At 46.2% G+C, this 23,126-nt stretch overlaps 1 protein-coding gene across 2 annotated transcripts; it reads left to right on the top strand.

Moving 5' to 3' along the window:
• Window positions 1–8,397: 8,397 nt before the first annotated feature.
• CCNF (cyclin F) lies at window positions 8,398–22,955 on the top strand. Of its 2 annotated transcripts, none has more exons than XM_055803653.1 (17): window positions 8,398–8,527; window positions 11,634–11,788; window positions 12,205–12,311; window positions 13,229–13,296; window positions 14,089–14,282; window positions 14,639–14,692; window positions 15,218–15,322; window positions 15,881–15,958; window positions 16,334–16,485; window positions 17,137–17,301; window positions 17,974–18,097; window positions 18,514–18,694; window positions 19,132–19,219; window positions 19,781–19,880; window positions 20,200–20,330; window positions 20,506–20,675; window positions 21,260–22,955. In XM_055803653.1, the coding sequence occupies exons 1-17, from the start codon at window positions 8,515–8,517 to the stop codon at window positions 21,721–21,723; spliced, it is 2,349 nt and encodes a 782-aa protein (XP_055659628.1). In that variant the 5' UTR covers window positions 8,398–8,514; the 3' UTR covers window positions 21,724–22,955. The 2 variants fall into 2 exon arrangements, with proteins under 2 accessions (XP_055659628.1, XP_055659629.1); XM_055803654.1 differs by lacking the exon at window positions 21,260–22,955 and adding an exon at window positions 20,758–21,249.
• Window positions 22,956–23,126: the final 171 nt, after the last annotated feature.

The raw sequence follows: 23,126 nt of genomic DNA, 5'->3' as shown, positions 1-23,126 counted from the left end.
TCACAAGGCTTCTCACTGCACCACGCTCCGGTGCAGGCCTGGGATATGTATATCCGTACCAGAGCTGGCCTCAGACACAGGCAGCCAAGCCAAAAGGAAGGGAAGTGGCTGTGCTGAGGGCCCTGCCAGCAGCCTCCTTGACCCTGCAGGGGGCTGGGTTTGGAGAACCACATGCTGGGAAATGATCCGTGTGTTGTGCAAAGCCATGGGTGCTGGTCAGCTGGGGAGGCACCCTGGGGCAGCTCCAGGGTGGCTGTGCATTACAGGCATGGGTCAGCCCCAGCTTGGGGGTCGCAGGGGCCACTGAAGTATCATGGAGTGCCCAGGTCTGGGGGGCTGCTGAGCTCTGAATGCCACATTCCTACATGTGTTGGCTGTGGTGTTTGTTAAATGGTTGCTCTATGAGAAGGAAGCTTTTCTGTGGCCACAGCTGGCCAGTGCTTGTAGTGTACACCCGGAAAGGGTGTTTCTGTTGCCTGTCCTCTGACGAGCAATGCCTGTTGATAGCCAGCGGGCAGTGCCAGGAAGCACACCTAGAATATTTGCACTATCAGATCTTAAGGCTGGAAGAGATGGGGTTGCTGTAGCAAGACAAACGCCAGCCCTGTTGACTGAGCGGGCCTACACTGGAATGCAGGCAAGAAGAGAAACACCTCTGTTGTGATGTTAGCCATGGGCAAGGTTTTACAAGGATTTTGTTTGCTACGGAAGAAAATTTAATTTTGCTGGAGTTATAGAGAGCATCCAGTAATCCCACACAATTTCTCTTTCAGAGTCCTTGTTTCAGGTTGACTGGAGGAAGGCTCACACAGACATCATGGCACTGAGTCACAGTCTGGAGAGTCTGCAGTTGTAATGGCTAAACAGTTCATTCTTTTCCCCTGTTTTCAAATAGCAGCTTAGTTTCTGTAGGAGATCACAGATGACAGGAGAGGGAACACCGACGAAGTTGCCGAGTACTTCTGTCTTACAGTTCGCCTGGTATCCTTCACGTGCCAAATGCATGTTTCTCAAGGGCTTACGCCTTGAGAGCTCTGATGCTACCTAAGTGACAACACATTTGCCAAGCTTCTATATCTCCCCTATGTAACTGGTAGGGTAAGGGATAACACTGCCCGGGGACAGGTCAGCACTCCAAATGTCGGACAATGTGCATGCCTGCGCCAGTGTCTAAGCTCTGCTCCAGCCTCTGCCTTGCTAGGGACTGCTCCTCTCCTTGCCCTGCTATTGCAGCCTCCTTCCCTGTGGCCACCTGAGACCTCCTGGGCTCCGGCACCCGTTGTCCAGCTTGTGCAAAGAGACACACACAGTCTTATGATGCCTTACCCTGGCCAAATGCCTTTTCAGTTCCAGACTAAGGACGTCACCCGCAGGGACTCTGCCTGTGTCTCCCCTTCTTGTACCTCCTTTCACTCCTCAGGCCTTGCGATGCCTCTGGCTTCACCAAGTCTGGAAAATGTCTGTTTTACGGCTTTCTTCGCTACAGCTCTAGCCCTCCAAAATCGCCGTCATTTATCTCTCTGCATCATCCACTCTCCACCCATTTCAAATTCAATTGAAAGCACATTTTCTCCCTTGCCTGTGGTTCCTAAATTATACACCCAGCTCATTTCAAAATATCAATCCAGAAACTTGGCAAGGTGATTATTAATAACAGCTCTGTTCTTCTCTGGAGGAGAAATAATACTAGAAACATGTGAAATGTGTACACAGTTGTCATTCTCACTCTCCTCTTTTGCCAAACACTCTGTTCTTTGCAGGAAATAAAAACAATCCTACACCCAGTATTAAGTGGCTCAGACTGTGTAATCAGCAAGGAACCACACAGAACTAGGGCAGTATTCCTTCACATGATCTGAAACTCAGGGTGATCACCACCTTCTGCGATGAATTAGTGCTTGGCTATATGTAGATCGGCAGCACATATAGCTGAGATGACGAGCTGTATATACAGCAATCTGGAGCCCAGCTGGAGCTCGTGTGGTTTCTTCATTCACTTGTGTGGAACAGCGAAGTACATGATAGATATAAATATGCGTAGCTAGTCATGGCAAATTGTGCTTCAGCTATAATGAGGCTATTCATGATTTTATTCCAAAACTTCACATAGAAGGTGGGCCAGGGTTCCCAGGGACCCAGAGCTGCCCCACTGATAGCCCCCAAAGCAAAGCCCTGCAAGCACTGGGCTGGCAATGGGTTAGGTACATGTGTTTTTCTTTCTTCTTTTTCTTTTCCTACCTGTATTTATAGAACACATAGTAGAGTACTGAAGACTTTTTCATTGCCCATACTGCCACAGGACACACAGTGAAGAAGCTCTGGGGTCTCTCCCAAAGCAAACCTGCATATCCAGGGGAGCTAAGATCAGCAATCTGGGCATCCCTCCTCATCTCATGTTCCTGTGCCATCCCAGTGGGAACTGGGCTTGTGCTTCCCCAGTGCACACTAGGGAAAGGCGGCAGCTTTCCCAAGTCCTTTGGAGTCCTTTGGAGGACGAGGGTGGAATTGGAAGATGGGGGTACCTCTAACTCCTGTGGTAGAGCCACAGCAATGAGGGCCTCCCAGGGAAGGGAGGGAGAGTGAAATCCTCCAGGGATGGATGCATGCACAGAAAGGAATCTGTGTTTTCAGCCCTGCATGATAAGGGAGACCCAAAAAGCAATCGCTTTGTTTGGAGAGGAGGATAAAGTGTGAAAGAAGCTATAGAGGTATCCAGGAGCTTTCAGCTCTGAAGACTTGCCCTTGGAGTTGTGAGGCCCAGACTTCTTTGGTGGCATTTAGGAACTTTTAGGGAAAGAAGTGTTCGCACAGACAGGAGCCAGCCTGCTGCTCACCTTATCCAATAATGCCGAAATCTTCAGTTATCACAGGCCCAGTGCAACAGCCCCCTCCTGGCACCTCAGCCTTTAGGGTGCTGAGGATCTGTGTAAAGTATCTTGAAAACATGGGGTTTTAAAAATAAAACTACATAAATAGATTGTCTTATATCAGCAAGAGCCTCCGGAGGAGAAAGTCCAGTCATGGCAAGAACTTTTGGCTTTGTGCTACAACAGCCAGTGCTTGTCTGGCAGATAAAGCAGTGCTCTGTCTGCCCACGTTGCGCAATTGTTTCTCCAAATTATGGCTCACTGGCTCCACACCAGGTACCTCCCTCCCACACAAGTGTGGTTTTGTAAGAAGTGATACTCTTCAAGTGTTTAAAATGCAAGAGTTTAAAGGGAGTCAGCTATTGTTTGGAAGAGGCTGGCCAAGTACCTTGTTTTCTGCAGGGCTGTTGATAAGTTTCCACTTGAATGGAGTGGGAGTACAAGGTGCCCCACTGATAGCCCCCAAAGCAAAGCCCTGCAAGCACCCAGAGGATGGGAAAGGCACAGGCTGACAGTGAGCCTGTCCCCAGAACCTCCAGAGATCAGTCACTGCTCCTGCAGCCTTTCCTGGGGCTGCCTGTGCTGGGTCTGTCCATCACGGGAGGTGGGTTGTTACTGGGCCTCAGCTGAGCCACTGCACTTCGCCACCATGGGACACAAAGCTGCCAGGTCCCATGAGACATGAGCATCACTCCTCATGCTCCCTTTTCCATGGCTATCCTGCAGCATCACTGTGCCTTTCCCACCCTGAGCCCCCCACACCGCTCGTCACTGCCTGTGCAGAGCATGGCCCCTGGTTTCTGCAGTACTTGCAGAAGCCCACCTAGGTCACCCACTGCTTCCTACACGGTGCCAGAGGCTTTACACACAACCTGTCCTCGCAGAATGAGGGCCTCACACGAGCCAACACAAGGGCCGGACACACATCTGTTAGCTAAGTTGGTAAGTTAGATGCTTGTTTCACTTTGTGCACTGAAACTTCAGAGGCAGATAGCACCAGCAGAAACCACAGCCCCCTCTCCAAGAAAATGAAACACTGCAGGCCTCTTTTGCCAAGTTATTTGTTGCTGAAAGCCATGTTCACTCTTCCTCTGCCTTGGTGGGGACAGACCTGGATTTCGGAAAGCACTGCATTAGCCTGCTTCATGCAGATAGCTTGATTCGTGTTCGTTTATGACCGTGTACTCATCGAAGGCAGTGAAATTACACAGAGCAGTACTAAGCTTGAAAAAGATTTGTAGATGTAAAGCTTCCACTTCTAAAATATCAGTGCACCCCTTTTGCGGTTAGGACTTTTGCGCTATGTTCTCAGAACTGGAACCACGGAGAGTTGATGCCCCAGTGTATGGGCTTGATGCCACCTCGTGGTAGTTTCATGTCCTGATCTGCAAGGAAAGTTCATCGCTCGGCATGTTTCCCAGGCGTGTTCCTTATGAAAGACAAATGCAGTTTGGGGAAAGGACGAAGATGTTACAGATGTCCTGACATCTGTAGCGACAGCCCTTGCCCGTCACTGCCGATTTGCAGCTCTGACTCCAAACAGCATTGTTAATAAATGTTAGTACGAACTTAAAACACAGGGATTACAAATTATACTCAGTAACGTTGTGTGGAAATACCTACAGCATAGGGATGTGGCCACCAGAGAATATGCTGACACGTCCTGACATAAAAGTTTAGCCATAGTTACCTTACCATCTAACGACCTCAGGCAAACACTTCCACCTATTTTGCAGCTAGATTTGCAGATTTGGAGGAGCTCTTTTTTTCCCTTGGACAGCAACTTCTTTCTCCAGCAAGTAGTTATTATATTGTGCTAAGAGTGTAATAAAGTGCTGGGCTACACCACCCTTTTAAAAGCAGGACAGAAAAAGTTATAAAGAGTGGTGCCACTATTTCAACTGAGAATTGGCTCTTTCAAGAGAAAATTGGCTCTTCTACCCTCTCAGTACTTTAGCCTTATGACAGCTGAGAATGATTTGTCAGGAAAATTCATAGAGCATTTCAGCCTTTCATCCAGTAAATGGCCTATATGGCTTTTGTTTGCCCTTTGAACTGTGGAAAAGGTTCCATTTTGCAACTGCCAATGTATTCTTCAGATGTTATAATATAAAACTATCATGTTTATTGATTGAATAATCATGGACTATGTAAAAATTGTAGCAAAATGACTCCCTGTTGCATGCTTTTTTCCCAGCCTCAGGCATCCTCATATTCAAAATGGCATCACATCAGACCCTGCAGAAAAGCTAGAGGACAGCATAGCTGGGATGTTGCTGCAGCTGAGCTAATTACTCTTGGGTTTCAGCCTGGCTAATTAACTTCCATGTAGCACTATAATATCACAGTCATTTTGTTTTCAGTTCTGGAACTATCTTGGACAGTGTTAGTCTGGAGGGAAAGAACCTCTGCAAACCACACAGCTCCACAGTGCAATGCAGACATGTAATTTTGCTGTATACCTAAATGAAATTATTTTTGCAACAGCATGTAATGGAACCTTTAATGTTTAGGTGCTTGTCTGCAACTTGTTCACCAGACTGAACACATTCTGAATGTTTAAATCAAGCTGTTTGTTAGCCCGTTCACTAGCTGAAGGCATTAGACAGGATGCTACGTTCATATCTGTTTATACCACTTTCTGTTAAGTCCTATTTGACTAAAATCCTTGCTCTTCCCTTAAAATCTACACATTTGAATCTGATCACGATCCATGTACAAATCAGGGTGGAAAAATCAACTAGCACTAAAAAGACTTTCACAAATGCCCAGCTGAAAAGGCTTAAAAGGCTGAAGCTGCCGAGACAGTGAGTGAGCAACAATCTGGGTGGCAACAAGTCCTCTTTCTCTCACAAACGGACACAAAAAAAGTGCACACTGATATTTACCTGATTAAAAGGTATTTTCAGAAATTTTCAGGTTTTCCAGGGGAATGTTGCCGTTGACTGTGGATGTATTGCTTAGATGCCATGGTCTCAGGCCCTTGAATCTCTTCATGAGAGGGACCAACACCTTGACTGAAACTTGAGCTAGTGTAGCAGCTTGCCTCCAGAAGAATCACACATTTGGCAGTATGGCGAATAAGCATTACACATTTGTTGAGTTTTGTTTAAGTCACAGCAATCAAGACAAACAAAAGGCCTTAGTTGTATTTACCCTCACTTCCACAGCCAACAGATGTGAAGGGAGCAAAGAGGCATTCCAATTTAGGAGAAACACAACCCTCTGCCTGCTGTTCAGCAGAGAAAGAGGCATGATAATAAGGGAAATCCAGCTCAGGAGATGGCAACAGTGATTAAAATGAACACTAGTGAGCCTTTTTCCGCTGTAAAGACCAACTCTTAACTGTGTAATGCCTTTTCAAGGAGGGTGCAGAAGTGTTTAGGGCAGGATATCCACCCTGGCATCCAGCCTGTTGGAGAGGGTGCCGGTCCCGCTCCTGTCCCATCTGCCAGCTCTGGGCAGTGGCTGCAGACACCACAGGCTTTTGAAGATCTTGTCAGATGGCCATGTTTAGGTAACATGAATCCCATCGCACACCAGTCAGCCTCTGATCTGGTCTGTCAGTGATAAAGCCATCTGAATGTTCTGCCATCTGACTCCGGAAAGGACAAAACAGGCCAAACTTAACTGCTTCTGAAAATCTCAGCTCCTGCCTTCCTGTGCCCACCCAGGTTTTGGTTACAATCTGACCCTCAAATATAACCTTCCCCATGCCCTGCCTTCTCCTGCAGCTGCACTGTCTAGAAAGAATGGGATCTACCTGAGGGGACCCTGCACTACAGATCACCTATGACTCAAAGAGCATCTCAAGACTCAAGAACTGGTATTTTAGCTTTCTGCAGGGAGCTGATTATTCACGTTTTGTTTGCTGGTTCAACTTATTTTTAGTTGACAGAAACAGCTGTGAGGGGGAGAAGAAATAAGGAACAAAAGACGACAGCATCATTAACTTTTTAACTCAAAATGCTGCTCAATTAAAAGAAGCTAAATATTCCCTGTGCTCCTGGTACCATTTTTCTACGTCAGCAGCTGCTGTGCTCCCCAGGAACATTATGCGGTTTTATGGATGGAGGGGAGAGGTGGACCCGCATGGGAGAAAGTCTGTCCACAGCAGCTCATCCCCCACGGCCACTGCACTGGACGTGGGTCAGCACGAGGGCCTGCCAGTCCCAGCACAGCTAGCGTGGCGTGAGCTCAGAGAAGCCATCTAGCCACCCAAGTTCAGCTTCCCCAACCATAAAATGAGATCACGGGTGAGATTTCAAAGCCAACCCAACCCTTTGCAAGGGTGTATGTGCAGAGAAGCATCCAGAAGTTTGTATTATACCAATCAAAAGTGCTTGTAAAATCTGGGGTTGTCCTTAAACGAAGCTTGTACACACGTTACCAGGAAGAAACCCCAACTGTGCTGGGACTGACAATGTTTATTCAAGGTACACAATGTTGGGAGTTTCCAGCCACCAGAAATCGTGACACATTTTATGCCCCACTAAACAACAGCTCCTCTTCTTGCCGCTCTGTCCTAAAAGACTCAAAAGTCTTCAGGTGAGCTAAAGCAGTAACTGATTTTCTCTATGTTGCTTTGTTTGTCTGCCAGCCTTTTCAGCACACATCTTTATCACTTTGCCTTCTGAGGATCATCAGGACTTTCCTCTGAATACTTGACTCAGGTTTGAACTTTGACTGCGAATTGTCTTCCTAATTCCCCCTCACCCTCACGCAAGGCCATGCAGGGCAGGGCTCTGTGCTGTGGAGTGACGGGGCAACACTACAGCTCAGCATGTCAGAAATGCTCTGGGCAGCTCTGCTCCTTCCTCCCTGCTGCCCTTGCTCCAGCACTGACACCCTTAGGCCTCGGATACTTGGGGTGGAAGTAAATTCGGTGGAAATATAACACAAGTGTCCCTCAGTAGCTGCCTGGTGTAGCTCCCTCGGCTGGGCCGGGCCGAGCCTCGGTGCTAGAGCAGGTGGCTGGAGATGAGGCACCACTGAGGCTGGGAAAGCCGCTGCCACCCGGGGCCTAGAGGAGGAAGGGAACCGCGGCCCTCGCAGCGCGGGGCCCGGGCCAGGGCGCACGCTGCAGGCTGCCACCCCCGTGCTGAGCCAAGGGCTAGACGGCCGGATGGGAAGATGGCGGCGGCACTGAGGGGACCAGCCGCACAACCGGCGCCTGCTGCCATAGCAACGCCCCGCACGGGGACGGGGGGGGGCTCCCTGCGCCGCGCGCATGAGCCGCGCTGCCGCGCCCGGGGGGTGCTCGAACCGCCAACTGCCCCGATTCGAATTCGCATCCTCGGTGTCCAATCACAGCCCGCGGCGCGGGGAGAGCACCGCCTCTCGCCGCCCTTCCGACCAATCGCGAACTCTGCTGTGTTTAAAAAAAAAGTGCGCGAGGCTGGTAGGCGTCGCTCAGAGGACCTAGGCCAATCGAGGGTGGGGGACGGGGCCTGGGCGGGGCCCACCGCCGGCGCCTTCCCTGACCCTCGCTGAGCGTCGCGGGGCGTGGCTGCGGGCGGGGGCATGTCCATGCGGAGCCCCGCCCCTCCGTCGGCCTGTTCGGCCCCGCCCCTCGGCGCCCCTCACTTGCAGCCGGTCGGGGCGCGGCGGGTGCTGCCGGCCGTTCGGTCCCCGGGGACGCGCCGCGATGAAGGCGGGCGGTGAGTGCGGGCCTGGCCGCGGCCGGGCTCCGGCGGTCCCGCTTCATCCCTCTCCCTCCGCTCTGAGGAGCGCCGGCGGCCCCGCCGTGTGTTCTCCCCTACCCCACCCCCCCGCCCCGCGCCGAGCCCCTCCTGAGGGGCCTCTGAGGGCGGGACGGCCCCTGCCGCGGGTGGCGGACCCCGGCCGGGCCCCGCTGCGCCTCCCTCCGGCGCCTGAGGGCTGCGGGGCCGGTGGCGGCGGGGTGCGGGCGGCTGCGCGCCGGAATTCAAACGGCGGCGGCGCGGCTGGGGGCGGCCCGGCCCCCCAGGGTCTCCTGGCCCGGCGAGGGCTCGGCCGGGTGCCGCGGTCCGGCCCGGGGCTGCGCCTCTCCCGCTCGCTGCGGCTCCTCGGTTACCGCTGGCGGGTGGCCTCGAGCGCTGCGGCGCGGCTGAGCGCGTAGCCCGGTGCTGAGCCTGCGCCGGCCGCCGGGGTCACATAGAAGACGTCTGCCAACGGCTCTGGCGCGGATCGCTACGCGGGAGCCCCCCGGGCGCGTAAGGGAAGGTGGCCTTCGCCCCGGGGGTGCGTTCGGAGCGGGTCGAGCGTGTGTCCCCCAGTCCCCCTGCGGGGGCAGGGCTCGGACTGGGTGACCTCCAGAGGTCTCTTCCAGCCTAAATCGCTCGGGTTTTGTGAAGCAACAAAGTGAAATTTCCCCCCTGCTTTCAGACTGCCTCTTTTGTAATCGATTTTTCTCTTCCCCGAGTTGCCCGAGTACCCCACGCTCCCCAGTCATTTGGCTGTACGTATAGGCACACCACTGCAAAGTCCGTGTCTTTTTCATGGCAGTAATACTGCTGAATAAAACTGCAGTTTGCTACGGGAGGTGGAAGAGGATGTGAAGGATAGCAGTGTTCTGCCTTGTGTGCATCAAGGCAGTTTTTTTTATTTTTACGGGGATAGCTTTTTCATCAAAGACAGGTAACAAGTAGGGTCTGTGCTACTGGTGGGATGTTGGATGTTATTTTGTGTCAGTCTGGTGGTCCATCTCGTTAAACCTGAAGTGCTAAGGATGTTAATAGCACGTATGAACAGAAGACCAGGCATCAGCACAGTGGGCTTACAGATGCCTTAGGTATCTGCAGCCCCCTCTTGAGGATCATGCTTTTGAAAACCCAAATAACCTTCCCTTTGCAAACTGAAAAACCTGTGTTAAGTAATTAAGTATGATGCAGCAACTTCGCTTTGAACAAATTGTCCATAAACTTTGCATTAGCTATGGAGTTTGGACACTTGCTGGTTCTACGGGCTGGCGTGCTCATAGAGAGGAGAGGGTGAGACTGACCTCTCCATAAGTTTTTTTCCCTTTGCTGCATCTGCAGCTGGTAAGAGCTGCTGCTCTTATCTTCTCAAAGAGAAATGCAGCGTGTTGCTTCTCTGGTCCCTTGATGAAGTTGTGCGTGAAGGACTGGAGGTTAGTATGAGATCATGAGGCTTTCCATGTTAGGAGACATTGAACACCTAAAGTAGAAGGCCAGAGGGGAAGAAATATTAGTGGAGAATATTTTTTGCCTCAATAATGTTCTGTCTTCACCTTGACTATTCAGCCACCTTATATTTTCATTGTAAAAGAGAGCTTGAGAGTTGCAGCATTCTCTCAGCTTGTGCCTTCTGTGATCTTGTAAGACTACGTTACTGTGACTTGGTTTACCTCATAGATAATATGGGGTGGTTTGATATATTCATTGTACTAATACTTTGACTCTACTATTTTCATTTACATCAAAAAATATTCAAATTAATAATGAACTAGTGAAAATAGGGTAAGCAATGCTAGCATGTGCATGTTCCACAGTATTGGACTTTCTAGTGGAGACTGTATCCTTTATTAAACTTTTCTAGAAAAAAAATCAGTAAATAAATTTTCCAAGTGTAATCTCTTTGTATGAGACTTTAAACTGGGTTTGAAAAATGCAACTGAAGAATCTTCTGTAATAAAGATAAAGGACCTTAACATGGTCTTTTAATTCGTGGGACTCAAGCTTTTACTTCAGAATTATTATTCCCCCCCCCCTATGTTTGAAGGAGAATGTTCAGCCTTTTTCTTGCACGGAAATCAGCTTCTGTTGCTTGTATGGGCTGCTCCTGAGAGCTGTACGAGGCTGACATGGAAATGAGCACTGTTGGTGTCTGCACTGCTGCATGGCAGGGCTCTGAAAGGTACAGCATGAACCAGGATTGATTCAGAGGGTCCTGCTGGGATACCACTCTGAGGGTGATCCTTTGCTGCCATTTGTGAGCTGGAGGTGGGGAATGTGCTTTTTTCCCTCCTACCACCTTTCACAGATTTGAATTCCTGCCCCTGTTAGTCAGAGTGGGAGCACAGGGTTGGGGGCAGGCTCTTGGTGGCTGTCCCCAAGAGATGGAAAAGGGATTGGGCTTTCAACCATGGGATATGAGTCTCTACCAGCAAGCAGTACTCCCGTGCTGCGCTTGGGTTTGCCTTAGCTGTTAGATTGTTTTCCTCTCTTGGTGAATGCAGGCAGGGTAAACTGTCTTCATGAGGAACAGAAGATGTAGGTGATGTCTTAGTCTTTGCATTACAAGGTGCTGAAACTTAAAAAAAAGGGCTTCCTGGTTCTGCGGGATCTTCCATGATCACCCATGGCAGCAACTGGCTGCTTGGCTTGAGCTTGTTTGGTGGGTCTCAACTTCCTAATCTCTCTGGTGACATTCCAAGGACTGCTATCAACTGAGAAGGAGAAGCCGAGGTGTGGGGGAGGTAAATGAAGTTTTAGTAGTGACAGTTTAACTCAATGCAGTCAAATGATGGAGTTGGGGCATGGAGAATTTCTCCTCAATGAAGAGGACTTGAGTATAAGCTATCCCTTCTGAGCCTCTTGGCTTAATTGGCTAAATCGAACAAGTCACTGCTTTGTGGCTTAGCCTTATGGTGTTGTGTGACACGTGCTAAATTTCTCTATGACTGATAGAAGTTTGAAGAAATGTCCTATGCTGTGTAGTAAATAGGTATTCAAACACATTTATATATGTGCATATTCTGTAGTGCCTTCTTTCCTTGTGCTGTTCCATCACTAACTGAGGTGACCCCTGTTTTTTGTTTTCCAGTGATTCACTGTAGATGTTCCAGGTGTTTTTCCTTCCCTTCAAAGCGAAGGATAAGAAAACGGCCTCGAGTCCTGACGTTGTTAAGTCTGCCTGAAGATGTTCTGTTTCATGTTCTGAAAGGCCTTCCTGCTGAAGACATCCTCTCGGTCAGAGCTGTGAGTCTGCCACTGCTTCCCCGCTGTCACACACCATGGTTTATCTCTGCCTTTAGGAGCAAGGGCTGCACACAGAAAAGGCTGGCCTCTTGTGTCAGGGTAAACCCAGAGAAAACCAAAGGGTACACACAGTAATTAGATTTTTGCTATCCCAGCGGCAGTTTTATTTCTCAGTACTCAAGAAGATTAACAGCAGTATTTGAGTGCTCTGTGGGAATTGTCCTGCTAGATCACTGTGGCTGAACAAATTAGTTTGGTTTGGCATCTCTTGCCCTAATGATAATTAGGCAGGTAACAAGTTAATCTTAACTTCTGATTAATTAGTTACCTATCTAAAATTAGATTGCAAAGAACTATTTTTCTGTTGGTCCCTTTATTTTAGTAATTATTATTTTACGGTGTGTCCCCCCTTGCAGGTGCACTCGCATCTTAAATACCTTGTGGATAATCATGCTAGTGTTTGGGCATGTGCAAGTTTCCAAGAAATATGGCCTTCTCCACAGAATCTGAAGATGTTTGAAAGGTAAGCTTTAAGAATAAAATCTGTCTGACGTTGTAGAAGATGTTTGAAGGTACATACGTGTTTCTAATCAATCTTCACTGTAAGTGGGGGGGTCTGACGTTCCCTTTTTTGTAGAAGTCTTTGCTTAGGGTGATGAAGAATTGTTGATTTCATGTCTGAGCTGCAGCTTATAACTGCTCTCTAACTGGAGCAGGGCCCATTGCATATACTGAAGCTATGTCTCTTTAAGGGCATTAATATTCCATGTTGGAACACAACACATTATCTAAAATCTGTTACTGGTACTTCTCTATGAAGGCGCAGGTGAGATCAGAGGCTCAAGCATAACCGTATTTCGAAGCCCGAGTTGGCTTGGTCTTGTGTAAACGAGTATATTGAAAATAGGTAAATTTCAATATTAAAATGAGTGAATTTTGAAAGGGTAATGTTAAATCTGCTTAAAAAAGATGGAGAAGGTCTTTTTACCCTTCTCATTTGAAGGGGATCTGTCAGTTTAAAAGTCATAATTATTTTGCTTCTGATTATTGCTGCTTTGATGCATGTGTTATCTTCTTTCTGAAGAAGACTACTATGTGCACATCAGTTGGAAGGGAGGAGCACATGGGCTTGATGCATGTCCTTGAGGGTACAAGTACTAAAATGTATTACTGCATTCTGGCATTGGGGATGCTGCACGGGAATGGGAAACAATTCCTAGGGATTGTCTGATTTTCCTGGATATTGGCGTACAAAAGGCCACCAGCAAGAAAATCCTCAGCATAACTTAGGTTTAACTTCTGCAGTGAAAGCACGTATGCTTATGGTTTGTGGTTACCAAATTCACAGTCTGACCTCCACGGAAGTAAAGTGTTTGAAGATGTGGGCCTGGAAGCAGCTACTGATTTCAACCTCTAGTATCTTCTCTGTTTCCCATTCAGGGCTGCTGAAAGGGGTAACTTTGAAGCTGCTGTGAAGCTGGGGATAGCGTACCTGTACAATGAAGGCTGTAAGTGTGGAAGCTTGTACTCAGGTCTTTGGCATGACAGAAGGAAATGTGGATGAGCTAAAGGCTTACATATAGATACACATCAAACTAGTTGTCTCACTGTAAAGTCAGATCAAACTAGTTGTCTCACTGTAAAGTCAGCACTCTTACTGGCTGCTTACAAAGCTCTTTCTCCTGTATCTCAAACCCTGATGCTTTTGTACCCAGATTCTAGAGCAGTGAAGTGCAGGGGCAGTTTGCAGTCTTCAGTGGGTGGTCAGGTCTCATTTACCAAGATGCCTCTTCAGTTGTACCTTTTGGTGCAGGCCACTAAATGCTGGTCGCTAAACTGCTAGGTGTTAAATGATAGTATAGTGCACAGCTCTTCTAGAAAAGAAGTCAATGCATAGTTTATGAATTCATATTTAGAAGTTATCCTCTGAAAACTTCTGATCGAACTTGGCTACTTAACCTAGTGTGATAAATGTGCTAAAAGGGACTGACAGCTGAGAGGAGAAGCCTCCTTGCAGAGGGATTTGCATACCAGTTTGTACGCTGACAGAAATTAATGTTGCTTTGAGTGTTGATTTGCAGAACACCACCTTCCCAGCTTAGGGTTTTATGTTCCTAAAGACTGATTTTGTAGTAAGATTTCTCTTATTTTGTTGTCTGCATGATTTTTAAGGCTCTAGAGGGAAGACGTTGTTCAATCTTTTCCTGATTGTATCCTGTTGTCTGTCTTAGCCTGACTAAATGCCAAGCAGGTGTTATGAATAAACTTTAAATGATTTCTAGCTTTTTTTTTTTGTTCAGTGTCCATCTCCGATGAGGGTCGTGCAGAAGTGAATGGATTAAAGGCATCTCACTTCTTCAGTCTGGCGGAGCGTTTGAATGTGTGCGCAGCCCCATTTATCTGGCTTTTTATCCGTCCTCCCTGGTCGTTGAGTGGAAGCTGTTGTAAAGCTGTGGTCTATGAGAGTCTCAAAGCAGAGTGTCAGTTGGAGAAAGTAAGATTTATTTCTGCCCTTGACTTTAACATAGGCTAATAGCAGCATCTAGTTATTTTAGAAAAAATATTTTTGTTCCCCCAAGGAGCTCCTGTACTCCTGTTGCTTCATTGACTGTGGATCAATCGTTTCAATGAATTTATTGAAATGATACACTTGGTATATCCTGAGTGCCGGAGGCTTGTACTGTCTCTTCCGAGAGATTCAGTACTGTCTTAAATAAACAAAACATTGAGAGAAGCAAAGAGGAGGAATGATTGAAAGGCAAACAAAATTGTAGTCTGGAATTACTAGCAAAAGTTTGCTGTTGTTCTTTGTGTATCTTTAACAATGCTTTATCTTAATGCTTTCTTCAGGCTCAAAAAGGATCTATTCTCCACTGCTTGGCTAAGGTCTTGAGTCTCTTTGAGGTGAGCAGTGTTTCTGATCTGATGTATTTGAATGCTTTTATTGGTGATCCTAATGCTGTTTACCTTGGTTACTAAAAAAAACCAACAGCCAAATGATCTTATATTCCTCAAGCGGCCTAGGATTTCTGTTCTCGTGAGTTTAATTTACTGGTTGTTTAAAGGAACATTATCGACTTAGTTTATTGCATTTTACAAACTGTGAAACTAATTTTGGCTTCATCATGGGCTTGCAGTGTGTTCAGGTCTCAAAGGAAGACTTCCAGTCATAATGCATGTAAAAAAGAAATAATTCTTCAGTGGCAAGCAAGCCAAAAAGCTTTTGTCTAGCTGAGGAAAACTGCTAAGTGCTTCCTGAGCCTGGATCTTCAAATGGGAGGACCCCTCGTAGTCTGGAGGGGACTCACAGAATCAGTTGATTCTGCTCTCTAGCATTCAGTACAGAGCTGTTCTGTAGCTTCTGAATTATTGAGATCTGGCATCTAGTTGGCTGAACAGCAAAAATGCTATCATGCCTTTTTTTCTTAGGATGAAGAAAAAAGAAAACAATCCCTTGAAATGTTTGAAGAATCTTCAAAGCAGGGTTGTTTAATTAGCTCCTACCTCCTTTGGGAAAGTAACAGAAAGGCTGCTGTAAGTAGTGGGGTTTTGTCTCAACTTTTTCACTGTAACTTCTGGAGCTCTGGTATGTGCAATGAATTTACACAGAAAGAAATTGCTCTTCCTCAGAGCTTAGCACTCTCCTTGTTTATGAAGAAGGTAAGAACTCTCTTAGATGAGCTTTGGTATCTGCCTTGGTGTTTAAAGTGAGTGGGTCTACAAGCAGCTGCAGCCAAGATGCAAGCCGAAGTTTCTTTATACGAACTCTAAAGGCATAGGCACTGCTGGCTAGCGATTGTGTGGCTCACGTGGGAACAGGACGGGGGAGACTGCCTGCATTGTCATTAATAAATCTGCCAAAGCTGTCATGTTGGAATCCCAAGTGACCTGTCTCGTTTCCTGTGAGAGCTGGGGCAAGAACTGAAAATACTTTCCTAAAAACTTTGTCATCATGATGAGAAACAGACTGGTTGCTGAAATAATAAATGTACCCACAGGCAGTGTTTTTTCCCTGAATATTAGTACTACAATCCTTTTGTTTGTTGTATAAAGGTAATGGTTTTTTAAATCTGTTTACATTCCTCTCTGTAGATGTCAGATCCTGGCAGATACCTCCAAAGTCTCAGGAAGCTACGAGACTATGCAGCAAAGGGCTGCTGGGAAGCACAGGTAAGACTGGCTTTTCTCAGGAAAACAGTCTTTATTCGGTCTTCTCTATGCTGCTGTTGTAGGTTTAGACTCCTCCCTTTAGAATCATTCAGCAGGTTAAAATTGCTGAATGATGCCTATATATGCGTGTGTATTTAGTCTGCAGTTCCCTCTGCACATCTGTGGTACGACCTGAGTAAAGATACGTCTTTTGATGGACTTAACAGCCTGCCCAAAATAATGTGTGTGTTCAACATTTAAGCCAAACTAAGAACTGACTCAAGTAGTTTGTCATGCTCACTGTTTTCAGCAGGAATGTTAACAAGACCATCCTGTACTGCCTTAGTTGCCATTTGGTAAAAAAAAAAAAAATACTTTGTGTTCTCTCTACTACAGATAGCTTTAGCCAAAGCTTGTGGGAATGGAAACCAACTAGGATTAGAAGCTAAATCATCCAGTGAAATGGTGTCTCAAATCTTTCAAGCTTCCCTTCCTGTCAGCAAGCAAAGTATCTTCACTGTGCAGAAAGGAATGAATGAAACAATGAGGTAAAAACTCAGATCCAGGAGTCAGGCCACACAGCAGAAACCACTGCTTATTTCCCTCTGCATCTGAAGAGGGAAATAAATCTAGAACGAGGTCTGCTGGAAGAGGGAATTTTTTGCTTTGCTTCCTCTGATGCATTACGTACAATCAGAGAAAAGCTTCCTCTGCAAAGCGTCCTATATCAGAGCCCTTCAAGCCCTGATGAAGAGCTGAAATTAGGTGTGTGAGGTTTTTTTCTGGACTGTAAGTTCTTGCATTTGTTGAGACTAATAAGTTCAAGAACTGGAGGCACTGTTTAACCTGTTGGAGCTGTAGTTAACTCTAGTTACCTTAGGTGGCCTTTAGCCTCCTAATTGATATGCCCTACCCTTTTTTTGTGCAAGTGCCTGTTATAGGATAGTTTCTAACTCCATTTCACAGACAACTCAGGCAGACTGTTGACCCTTCAGAGAGTTACAGGCTTCCTAGTTGCAAATCCTTATCTTAGTGCAATGTGTCATTTTTCTGAAAATTCTTTTGGTGAAATTCCCTGGCTTGGAACTTTTGAGTGGAGCAGAGCCTTGGTAACTAGGCATGGGGTGGGGGGGTGGGGTGTTCAGCACAGGTTTGAATGGCTTCTAACTGTGCAGATTATGTCTCTCTTCCCTGTCTAGGTACATCCTGATTGATTGGCTGGTAGAAGTGGCTACCATGAAAGACTTTTCTAGCCTATGCCTTCACATGACAGTGGGATGCGTGGATCGTTATTTGAAGCTGAGACCTGTACCTCGGGCTCAACTCCAACTTTTGGGAATAGCCTGCATGGTCATTTGCACACGGTAGGGGTCCTGACTGGTGAACAGAGGTGATATTCTGGTCATTCAAATTAATTTCTGCAGCGTAAGCTTTATTTCCCCCCTTGCTAGTAGTAATACTGGAGAGAATCTTTGGCTTCCTTCTATGTTGCCTGCTGCTTGAACTGTGTTCATATACAAACACAGCCTCTGCAAATGAGACGCAAAATGTAATTCCTTGAACATGTTCTTGGTATATCCATAAGAACGAAAAAAATCCTCTGTAGTGGTGGTTTAGTCAAAATGCATTCCATCACCAACTGAAGGCTTTCACACCATATTATCATGAGTAACCCTGTAAGGAACAACTGCAGTGGTGGTGTTACATAGTTTAGTCTGTTATGCTCTGGTGTACTGCATGGTGTGGTGGAAAATTATTGTTCTGTGTTAGTTACCTTAATGTCTTGCATCTCAACCGAGGAGAGGTTTCATAAAATGAGGAATCTGGAACAATTTAGTAGGAGATTCTACTTTAAAGATTAAATAAATGAAGAGTTGCTTTTCTTTTTCCTGGTCTATACGTAGGAAAGTACCGTATAAAGCTGTTTAACTCTTTGGTCTTCTTAGGTGCATTTTTCTGCCCTAAAAACATTAGTGCAGAGGTGCACAAATTCCCTTTCTTCTGGGGCTAACTGTTCATATTATTTAATATTGCAGCTTCATCAGCAAAGAGATCTTGACAATACGGGAAGCTGTGTGGCTAACGGACAACACATACAAGTATGAGGACTTGGTCAGAATGATGGGCGAAATCATTTCTGCCCTGGAAGGAAAGATAAGGGTGAGTTTGCAAAGCAGATGGAGTATGTCACCCCTTGGGTTGCTATTAAAGTCGGACTGTTGTAATTAGCACTTCTCCTTAGGTAGGATGTTGGGGGTTTATGTGAGTGTTCGCAATCAGCTGTGGAGACCATGCATATTGCAAAGCATGAGATACAAAGCCCTCTGCCTTTCTGTGGAGATTAAAATTTAAGTTTTAAGAGGCCATTTATTCTTTCCTGGAGAATGTTTCAATGTCAGTGTAGTAGTTAACAAAACAAACAAACAAACAAAAAAAAACCAACAAACACATAAAACCCAACCAACCATAAAACCACAAACCTAATGTAATGAAAACAGCGTCTCCTGGAAACAATTGTTCTAAATACTTGGTGCTCATCTTGTATTTCCAACCCCTGTTCTCCTTTTTTGCACTAGATACCTACCATTGTGGACTACAAAGACGTATTGTCAAACATAGTCTCACTAGAGAGAAGAACTCTTCACCTTTACAGCTTCATTTGTGAACTGTCACTCTTAAACACAAGCCTTTGTGTGTATTCCCCAGCTCAGCTGGCTGCTGGAGCACTACTGCTGGCTAAGATACTACATAGGCAAGGTAAGGAGCCTTACCTTAAGAGGAGCTGCAGCATGGTATGTCAGTTTGCCTTGTCTTTTTAGGGAGCCTTTGGGGTTTGGGAGGGGGGTTTTTTTGTGTTACTCTGTCTTTAGGCAGGATGTTCCAGTCACTTGGCTAGGGGGGAGCAGAGAAGAGGGAGACGGGTATAAGTCTTCAAAATGAAGAGTTGAGTTCAGTCTGTCTGACCTCCTTAATAGCTCTGATGAACAAGAGTATCACCATCAGACCATGCAAGCTTTGTGTGTAAATGAGACTTTGGCAGGTAGTCCTGTCCTTGAAACGAATAGTGAACTTGAACAAACTACGTACAGGCATAAGCGTGTAAAGATCATTATCTTTATCCCATTAAAAAATAAACAATCTGATTACAGAACTACCAAGCTTCATGAAATGGTAATATATACTCTCTTCTCCAGCACACCCCTGGACCAGCCAGCTGTCTGAGTGCACCGGTTTCTCTCTCGAAGACCTGTTGTCCTGTGTGCTAAGCCTCTACCAAAAGTGGTAAGTTTTGGAACTCTTTTGGGAGGGCACATGAGTACTTGGATTCCAGCTCTTGCAGATGTGCTACATCTATACAGTCAGCCCTTCCAGTGAAGGAGGTGGCTTTGGGAAACTGCCTTGTCACACCCCCACGAGGCACTAAGGCCTAGGGGCCAGCTCAGGGACAGCTATTCTATTTCTCACAACTGGTTGTGGCCCTGGGTTACAGTAAATGTGATTCTCCTTGAGGCTTGACAGGTTTCAGCTTGCTAAACAGCACTATTTTCAGAAGGCTGCAGTTGGCTTATTGGTGAGCTTCAGAAGGAGTTCCAGGGGCAAAAGTAGCTCATTCTTTAAGGAGTAGAAGGCAAGTATCTTGTTTACCTCAAGGAACAGAAAAGGAATTACATGCTTATATGGTCAGAAACCCAGTGCCCTGGCTAGGTGCTTAGCAACTCTGTTGAAACACCAACTTCCTTAGCACAGAGCTGGGATGGACAGAAGGGAAGTACTTAAACTGACAGGTTTTGTTACTGTTGTTTCATATAAGCCATTCTAAGATAGGGGCTTTAATCTTTCCAGTTTCCATGACGATGTCCCAAAGGATTATAGGCAGGTGTCCTTAACTGCTGTGAAACAACGATTTGAAGATGAGCGTTATGAAGAAATAGGCAAAGAAAAGGTGGGTGTGCTCTTGGTCTTCATTTGCTGATGTCTGACACCCAGAGCAAAGCTACTATATGGTAGGATGTAGTAAACTTCAAGTGATGGGAAGTGGGTTCTAACTTCAGACTTTTGGAGGACAGAATATCTAAATAAAGTGGTAATTTTAAACTTGAAGTGCTCTGTTTGGCTATGTGTAGGAAGAACTTGTTGGGATAGATTTCTCCTAGAAAATAAATAGCCGCCTCCTCGCTATTTATTCCTTCTGGGAATCCCATGGTCTAATTCTTACTGGCTCTTAGGTATTTTTTTTTATTATTATTATTTCTTTTTATCAGATGATGAGTTACAGCCAGCTCTGTTCATTGTTGGGTGTGAAACAGGAGGACCCAGAGCCCAGCCCCTTGCACACAAATGCGGTGGAGATTCAGACTTTCCTTAGCTCTCCCTCTGGAAAGAGAACTAAAAGGCTAGTATAACTCACTGCTGTAAATGTCTGTGGAGTCTAGCACGAGCCTTTCCTCCTCTCTGGTATCCTGAGGTTTCATTCTTAAATATGATCCATTTTTCTGTAAATACCTTGACATAAAAGACCTGAAAGAAGACTTGGCTTTTAAGGTGTGACTTGGATTTTCTTGCTGCAGGAGGAGGGAAGACAGCATTAAGGATGACAGAGGCAGCTTTGTGACCACACCCACAGCAGAGCTATCCACCCAGGAAGAAAGTCTTCTAGATAACTTCCTAGACTGGAGTTTGGATTCCTGCTCTGGCTATGAAGGTGATCAGGAAAGTGAAGGCGAGCGAGATGGAGACGGTGAGAGTTTTATTCTGCTTATAAAAAGTGGTCAAGACAATTAAAACTTGCCTCTTCATCTTTGCTTAAAACTGTTCCTCAGGCAACAGAAGCCTGAACTTCCAACTGAAGACCAGTTGGAATCACCCTCCCCCTTCCCCAGTGGTTGAAATTGTTAAATATTTTAGATCTATACATCTGTTCTCTTTCTTTATACTGCTTCAGAGCATGAAGAGCTTTTACAGCTGCTTGGTATTTCAAAGCGAGTCTGTTTTCAGATGCCGCTGATAGTGGGCCATTCATCACGTGTGGCCCACTGTGTTAGAAACACTGTTAGTACCTGTTTGTTTTGCTGACGCTGGGACTGGCTGTTCCATTTTCTGAACAACTCTTAGTACCTACCCAAACAGTCTGAGGCAGGGAGGGGGGAAGCTACTGTTTTAAATGAGGGTGAACTTAGTGCTCTACTGTCCCCTCCGTGTGCAAGTAGATGTAAGATTTACACTCTCGCTTGTTTTTTTTTTTTTTTTTCTGCTGGATTCTGTGATTCTCAATGCCTGCTTGGTGTTGCCCACATCAAAATTCACCTTTTTATCACCCTGCAGTGACAAGTCCCAGTGGGATCTTGGACATGACGGTGGTCTATATGGACCCTGGAGAGCACTGCTGTCAGGACTCCAGCGATGAAGACAACCTAGCTGTAGAGTGGGATGTGGATGCAGCACCACCGAGGGAGGCTAAGCTGCTGGGTGACACTCGCAGCCTCTCAGTATATTTCACCCCAAGAAATCCTAACCTGGAAGGGAGCTCAGGCTACTCTTCCATCAACAGTGCCAGTCCTACATCCTCTGTAGAAGGCAACCTTGGAGTACCTCTCAAACCTACCTCAGCACTGTCTCTGGGCAGTGCCATGAAGAAGGAGCCATGCCCGCCTCATTACTTGGAATCATGTTTACAGTCAGCCTGTGCTAGGCCTAGTGATGGCAAGTGTGACAGAAGGCAAGTCAAGCGAAAAAATGTGGCAGAACACAGTGAAGAAAGGGTGAACTTGGGCTTCTTAAGCCTCTGACTTCTTCATGCTCTTTACTTTTCTAGGATTCCTGCAAACAGTATTTCCGCTGTAGGCATACAGGGATGATAGCAAATTAACTGTCAATACCTCCAAAAAGAGCCTTTCCCCTCTTTTGCCTATGCCTATCCTGTAATTATGTAGCTCACTTCTGGGCCATTTCCTTCCCTGATAGCTGCCTTTTTAAAGTATTCCCTATTATGTGATCCTCTGCAACTTAAGATTCTTCTTCACCTATGAAACTTTATAGTTCGTTTTTCTCATACCTCTCCAGTTACCCCTTGGTAATAGAAAAGAACTTGTCATGTCCCTCGCTTCACTGTGAGGCCTGGCACTATGAAAGAAAGGCACTGACTCTGGTTCTCAAGTTACTGGATGTAACACTATGCTTGAATTCTTCCACTTGAAAGACCTATTTTTTTTTTTTTTGAGGTTATGCTGCCTTTTCCTTCTGGCCAGGTACTGTCTCGCTCAGCTGGTGCTTCCCTCTTCTATGTATTGATCATTTGCTGCACTGATACAAGGTCTTTATGGATACAATCAAGAGGTAAACAAAGGCTCACTGCAGGTCTGAGCTTTTTTACCTACCTCAGATGGTTTAAAGCCCTATTTGCCTCTGGCTCTAATTGCCATGTTTTCCTTACCTGAAAAAAATCCTCCTTCTGTGCCTTAATGCTTCACTGCCCAGTACTATAATGTGACTCTGTGAACTGTCAGTCTCTGCTGGAACCGTGTGGTGGAACTGCCACCTCTGGCCAGTGGCTCAATTTCATTTCCTGTCTTGCACAGTCTTCCTTGCTATTTCTATTAATGTGTCCTCAAGGAAAGTACAAATCATGTGAACACTAGAAACAGGCAGTAGTGCAGTAAGGGCAGGCAATGTGTCTTACTGAAGGCCCTATTTTAAGCCTTGCTACTGGCTCCTCACCTGCAAGGGCAGCATATGCTTTTTCTACTAGGTGCTGCTTCAACAATTTGAAGAAACCACCTCCACTGACCTCAGCCTAGCAAGCCTGGCTTAAAGCTCCTTCAGCCTGTGAACATTAGGAGAAGGGCCTTCTATTTACAAACAGGTAGCAAACATTGAAATACCAAGGTACAAGACTTCCAGGAGACATCAATGAATTTAACACTGGAACTGGACCCCTCCTTTGTTAGAAGTTACTGTGGCAGATGGCAACAGTTCAGATACACACAGTATAGTGACTTTTTTATAAAATTTTTTTAATATAGATGGCTCACTGTCTTACTTCAATGACTGGTAACCCACTCACATATTGCATTGGCCTGGGAGAACTGATGGGATGTTTGGAGATGAGGTTAAGAACTTGGCTAAGCTGGAGCAGGGGCTGCATGTAGGCTATTTACATTAATATCATGAGCAGCTAGGAGAACACCCTGCA

Source organism: Falco peregrinus, chromosome 5, assembly GCF_023634155.1.
Source record: "Falco peregrinus isolate bFalPer1 chromosome 5, bFalPer1.pri, whole genome shotgun sequence".
In the NCBI taxonomy this organism is placed as follows: domain Eukaryota; kingdom Metazoa; phylum Chordata; class Aves; order Falconiformes; family Falconidae; genus Falco; species Falco peregrinus.
Note: the sequence above shows the minus strand (reverse complement) of the source record. Positions and strands in the feature narration are given on the sequence as shown.

What these genes read in the sequence shown, in the direction of transcription:
- CCNF (XM_055803653.1), top strand. An exon ending in AAGAAATAGGCAAAGAAAAG is followed by an intron (nt 19,881 to 20,199) that starts GTGGGTGTGCTC and finishes TCTTTTTATCAG; the next exon opens with ATGATGAGTTACAGCCAGCT. An exon ending in TCTGGAAAGAGAACTAAAAG is followed by an intron (nt 20,331 to 20,505) that starts GCTAGTATAACT and finishes TTCTTGCTGCAG; the next exon opens with GAGGAGGGAAGACAGCATTA.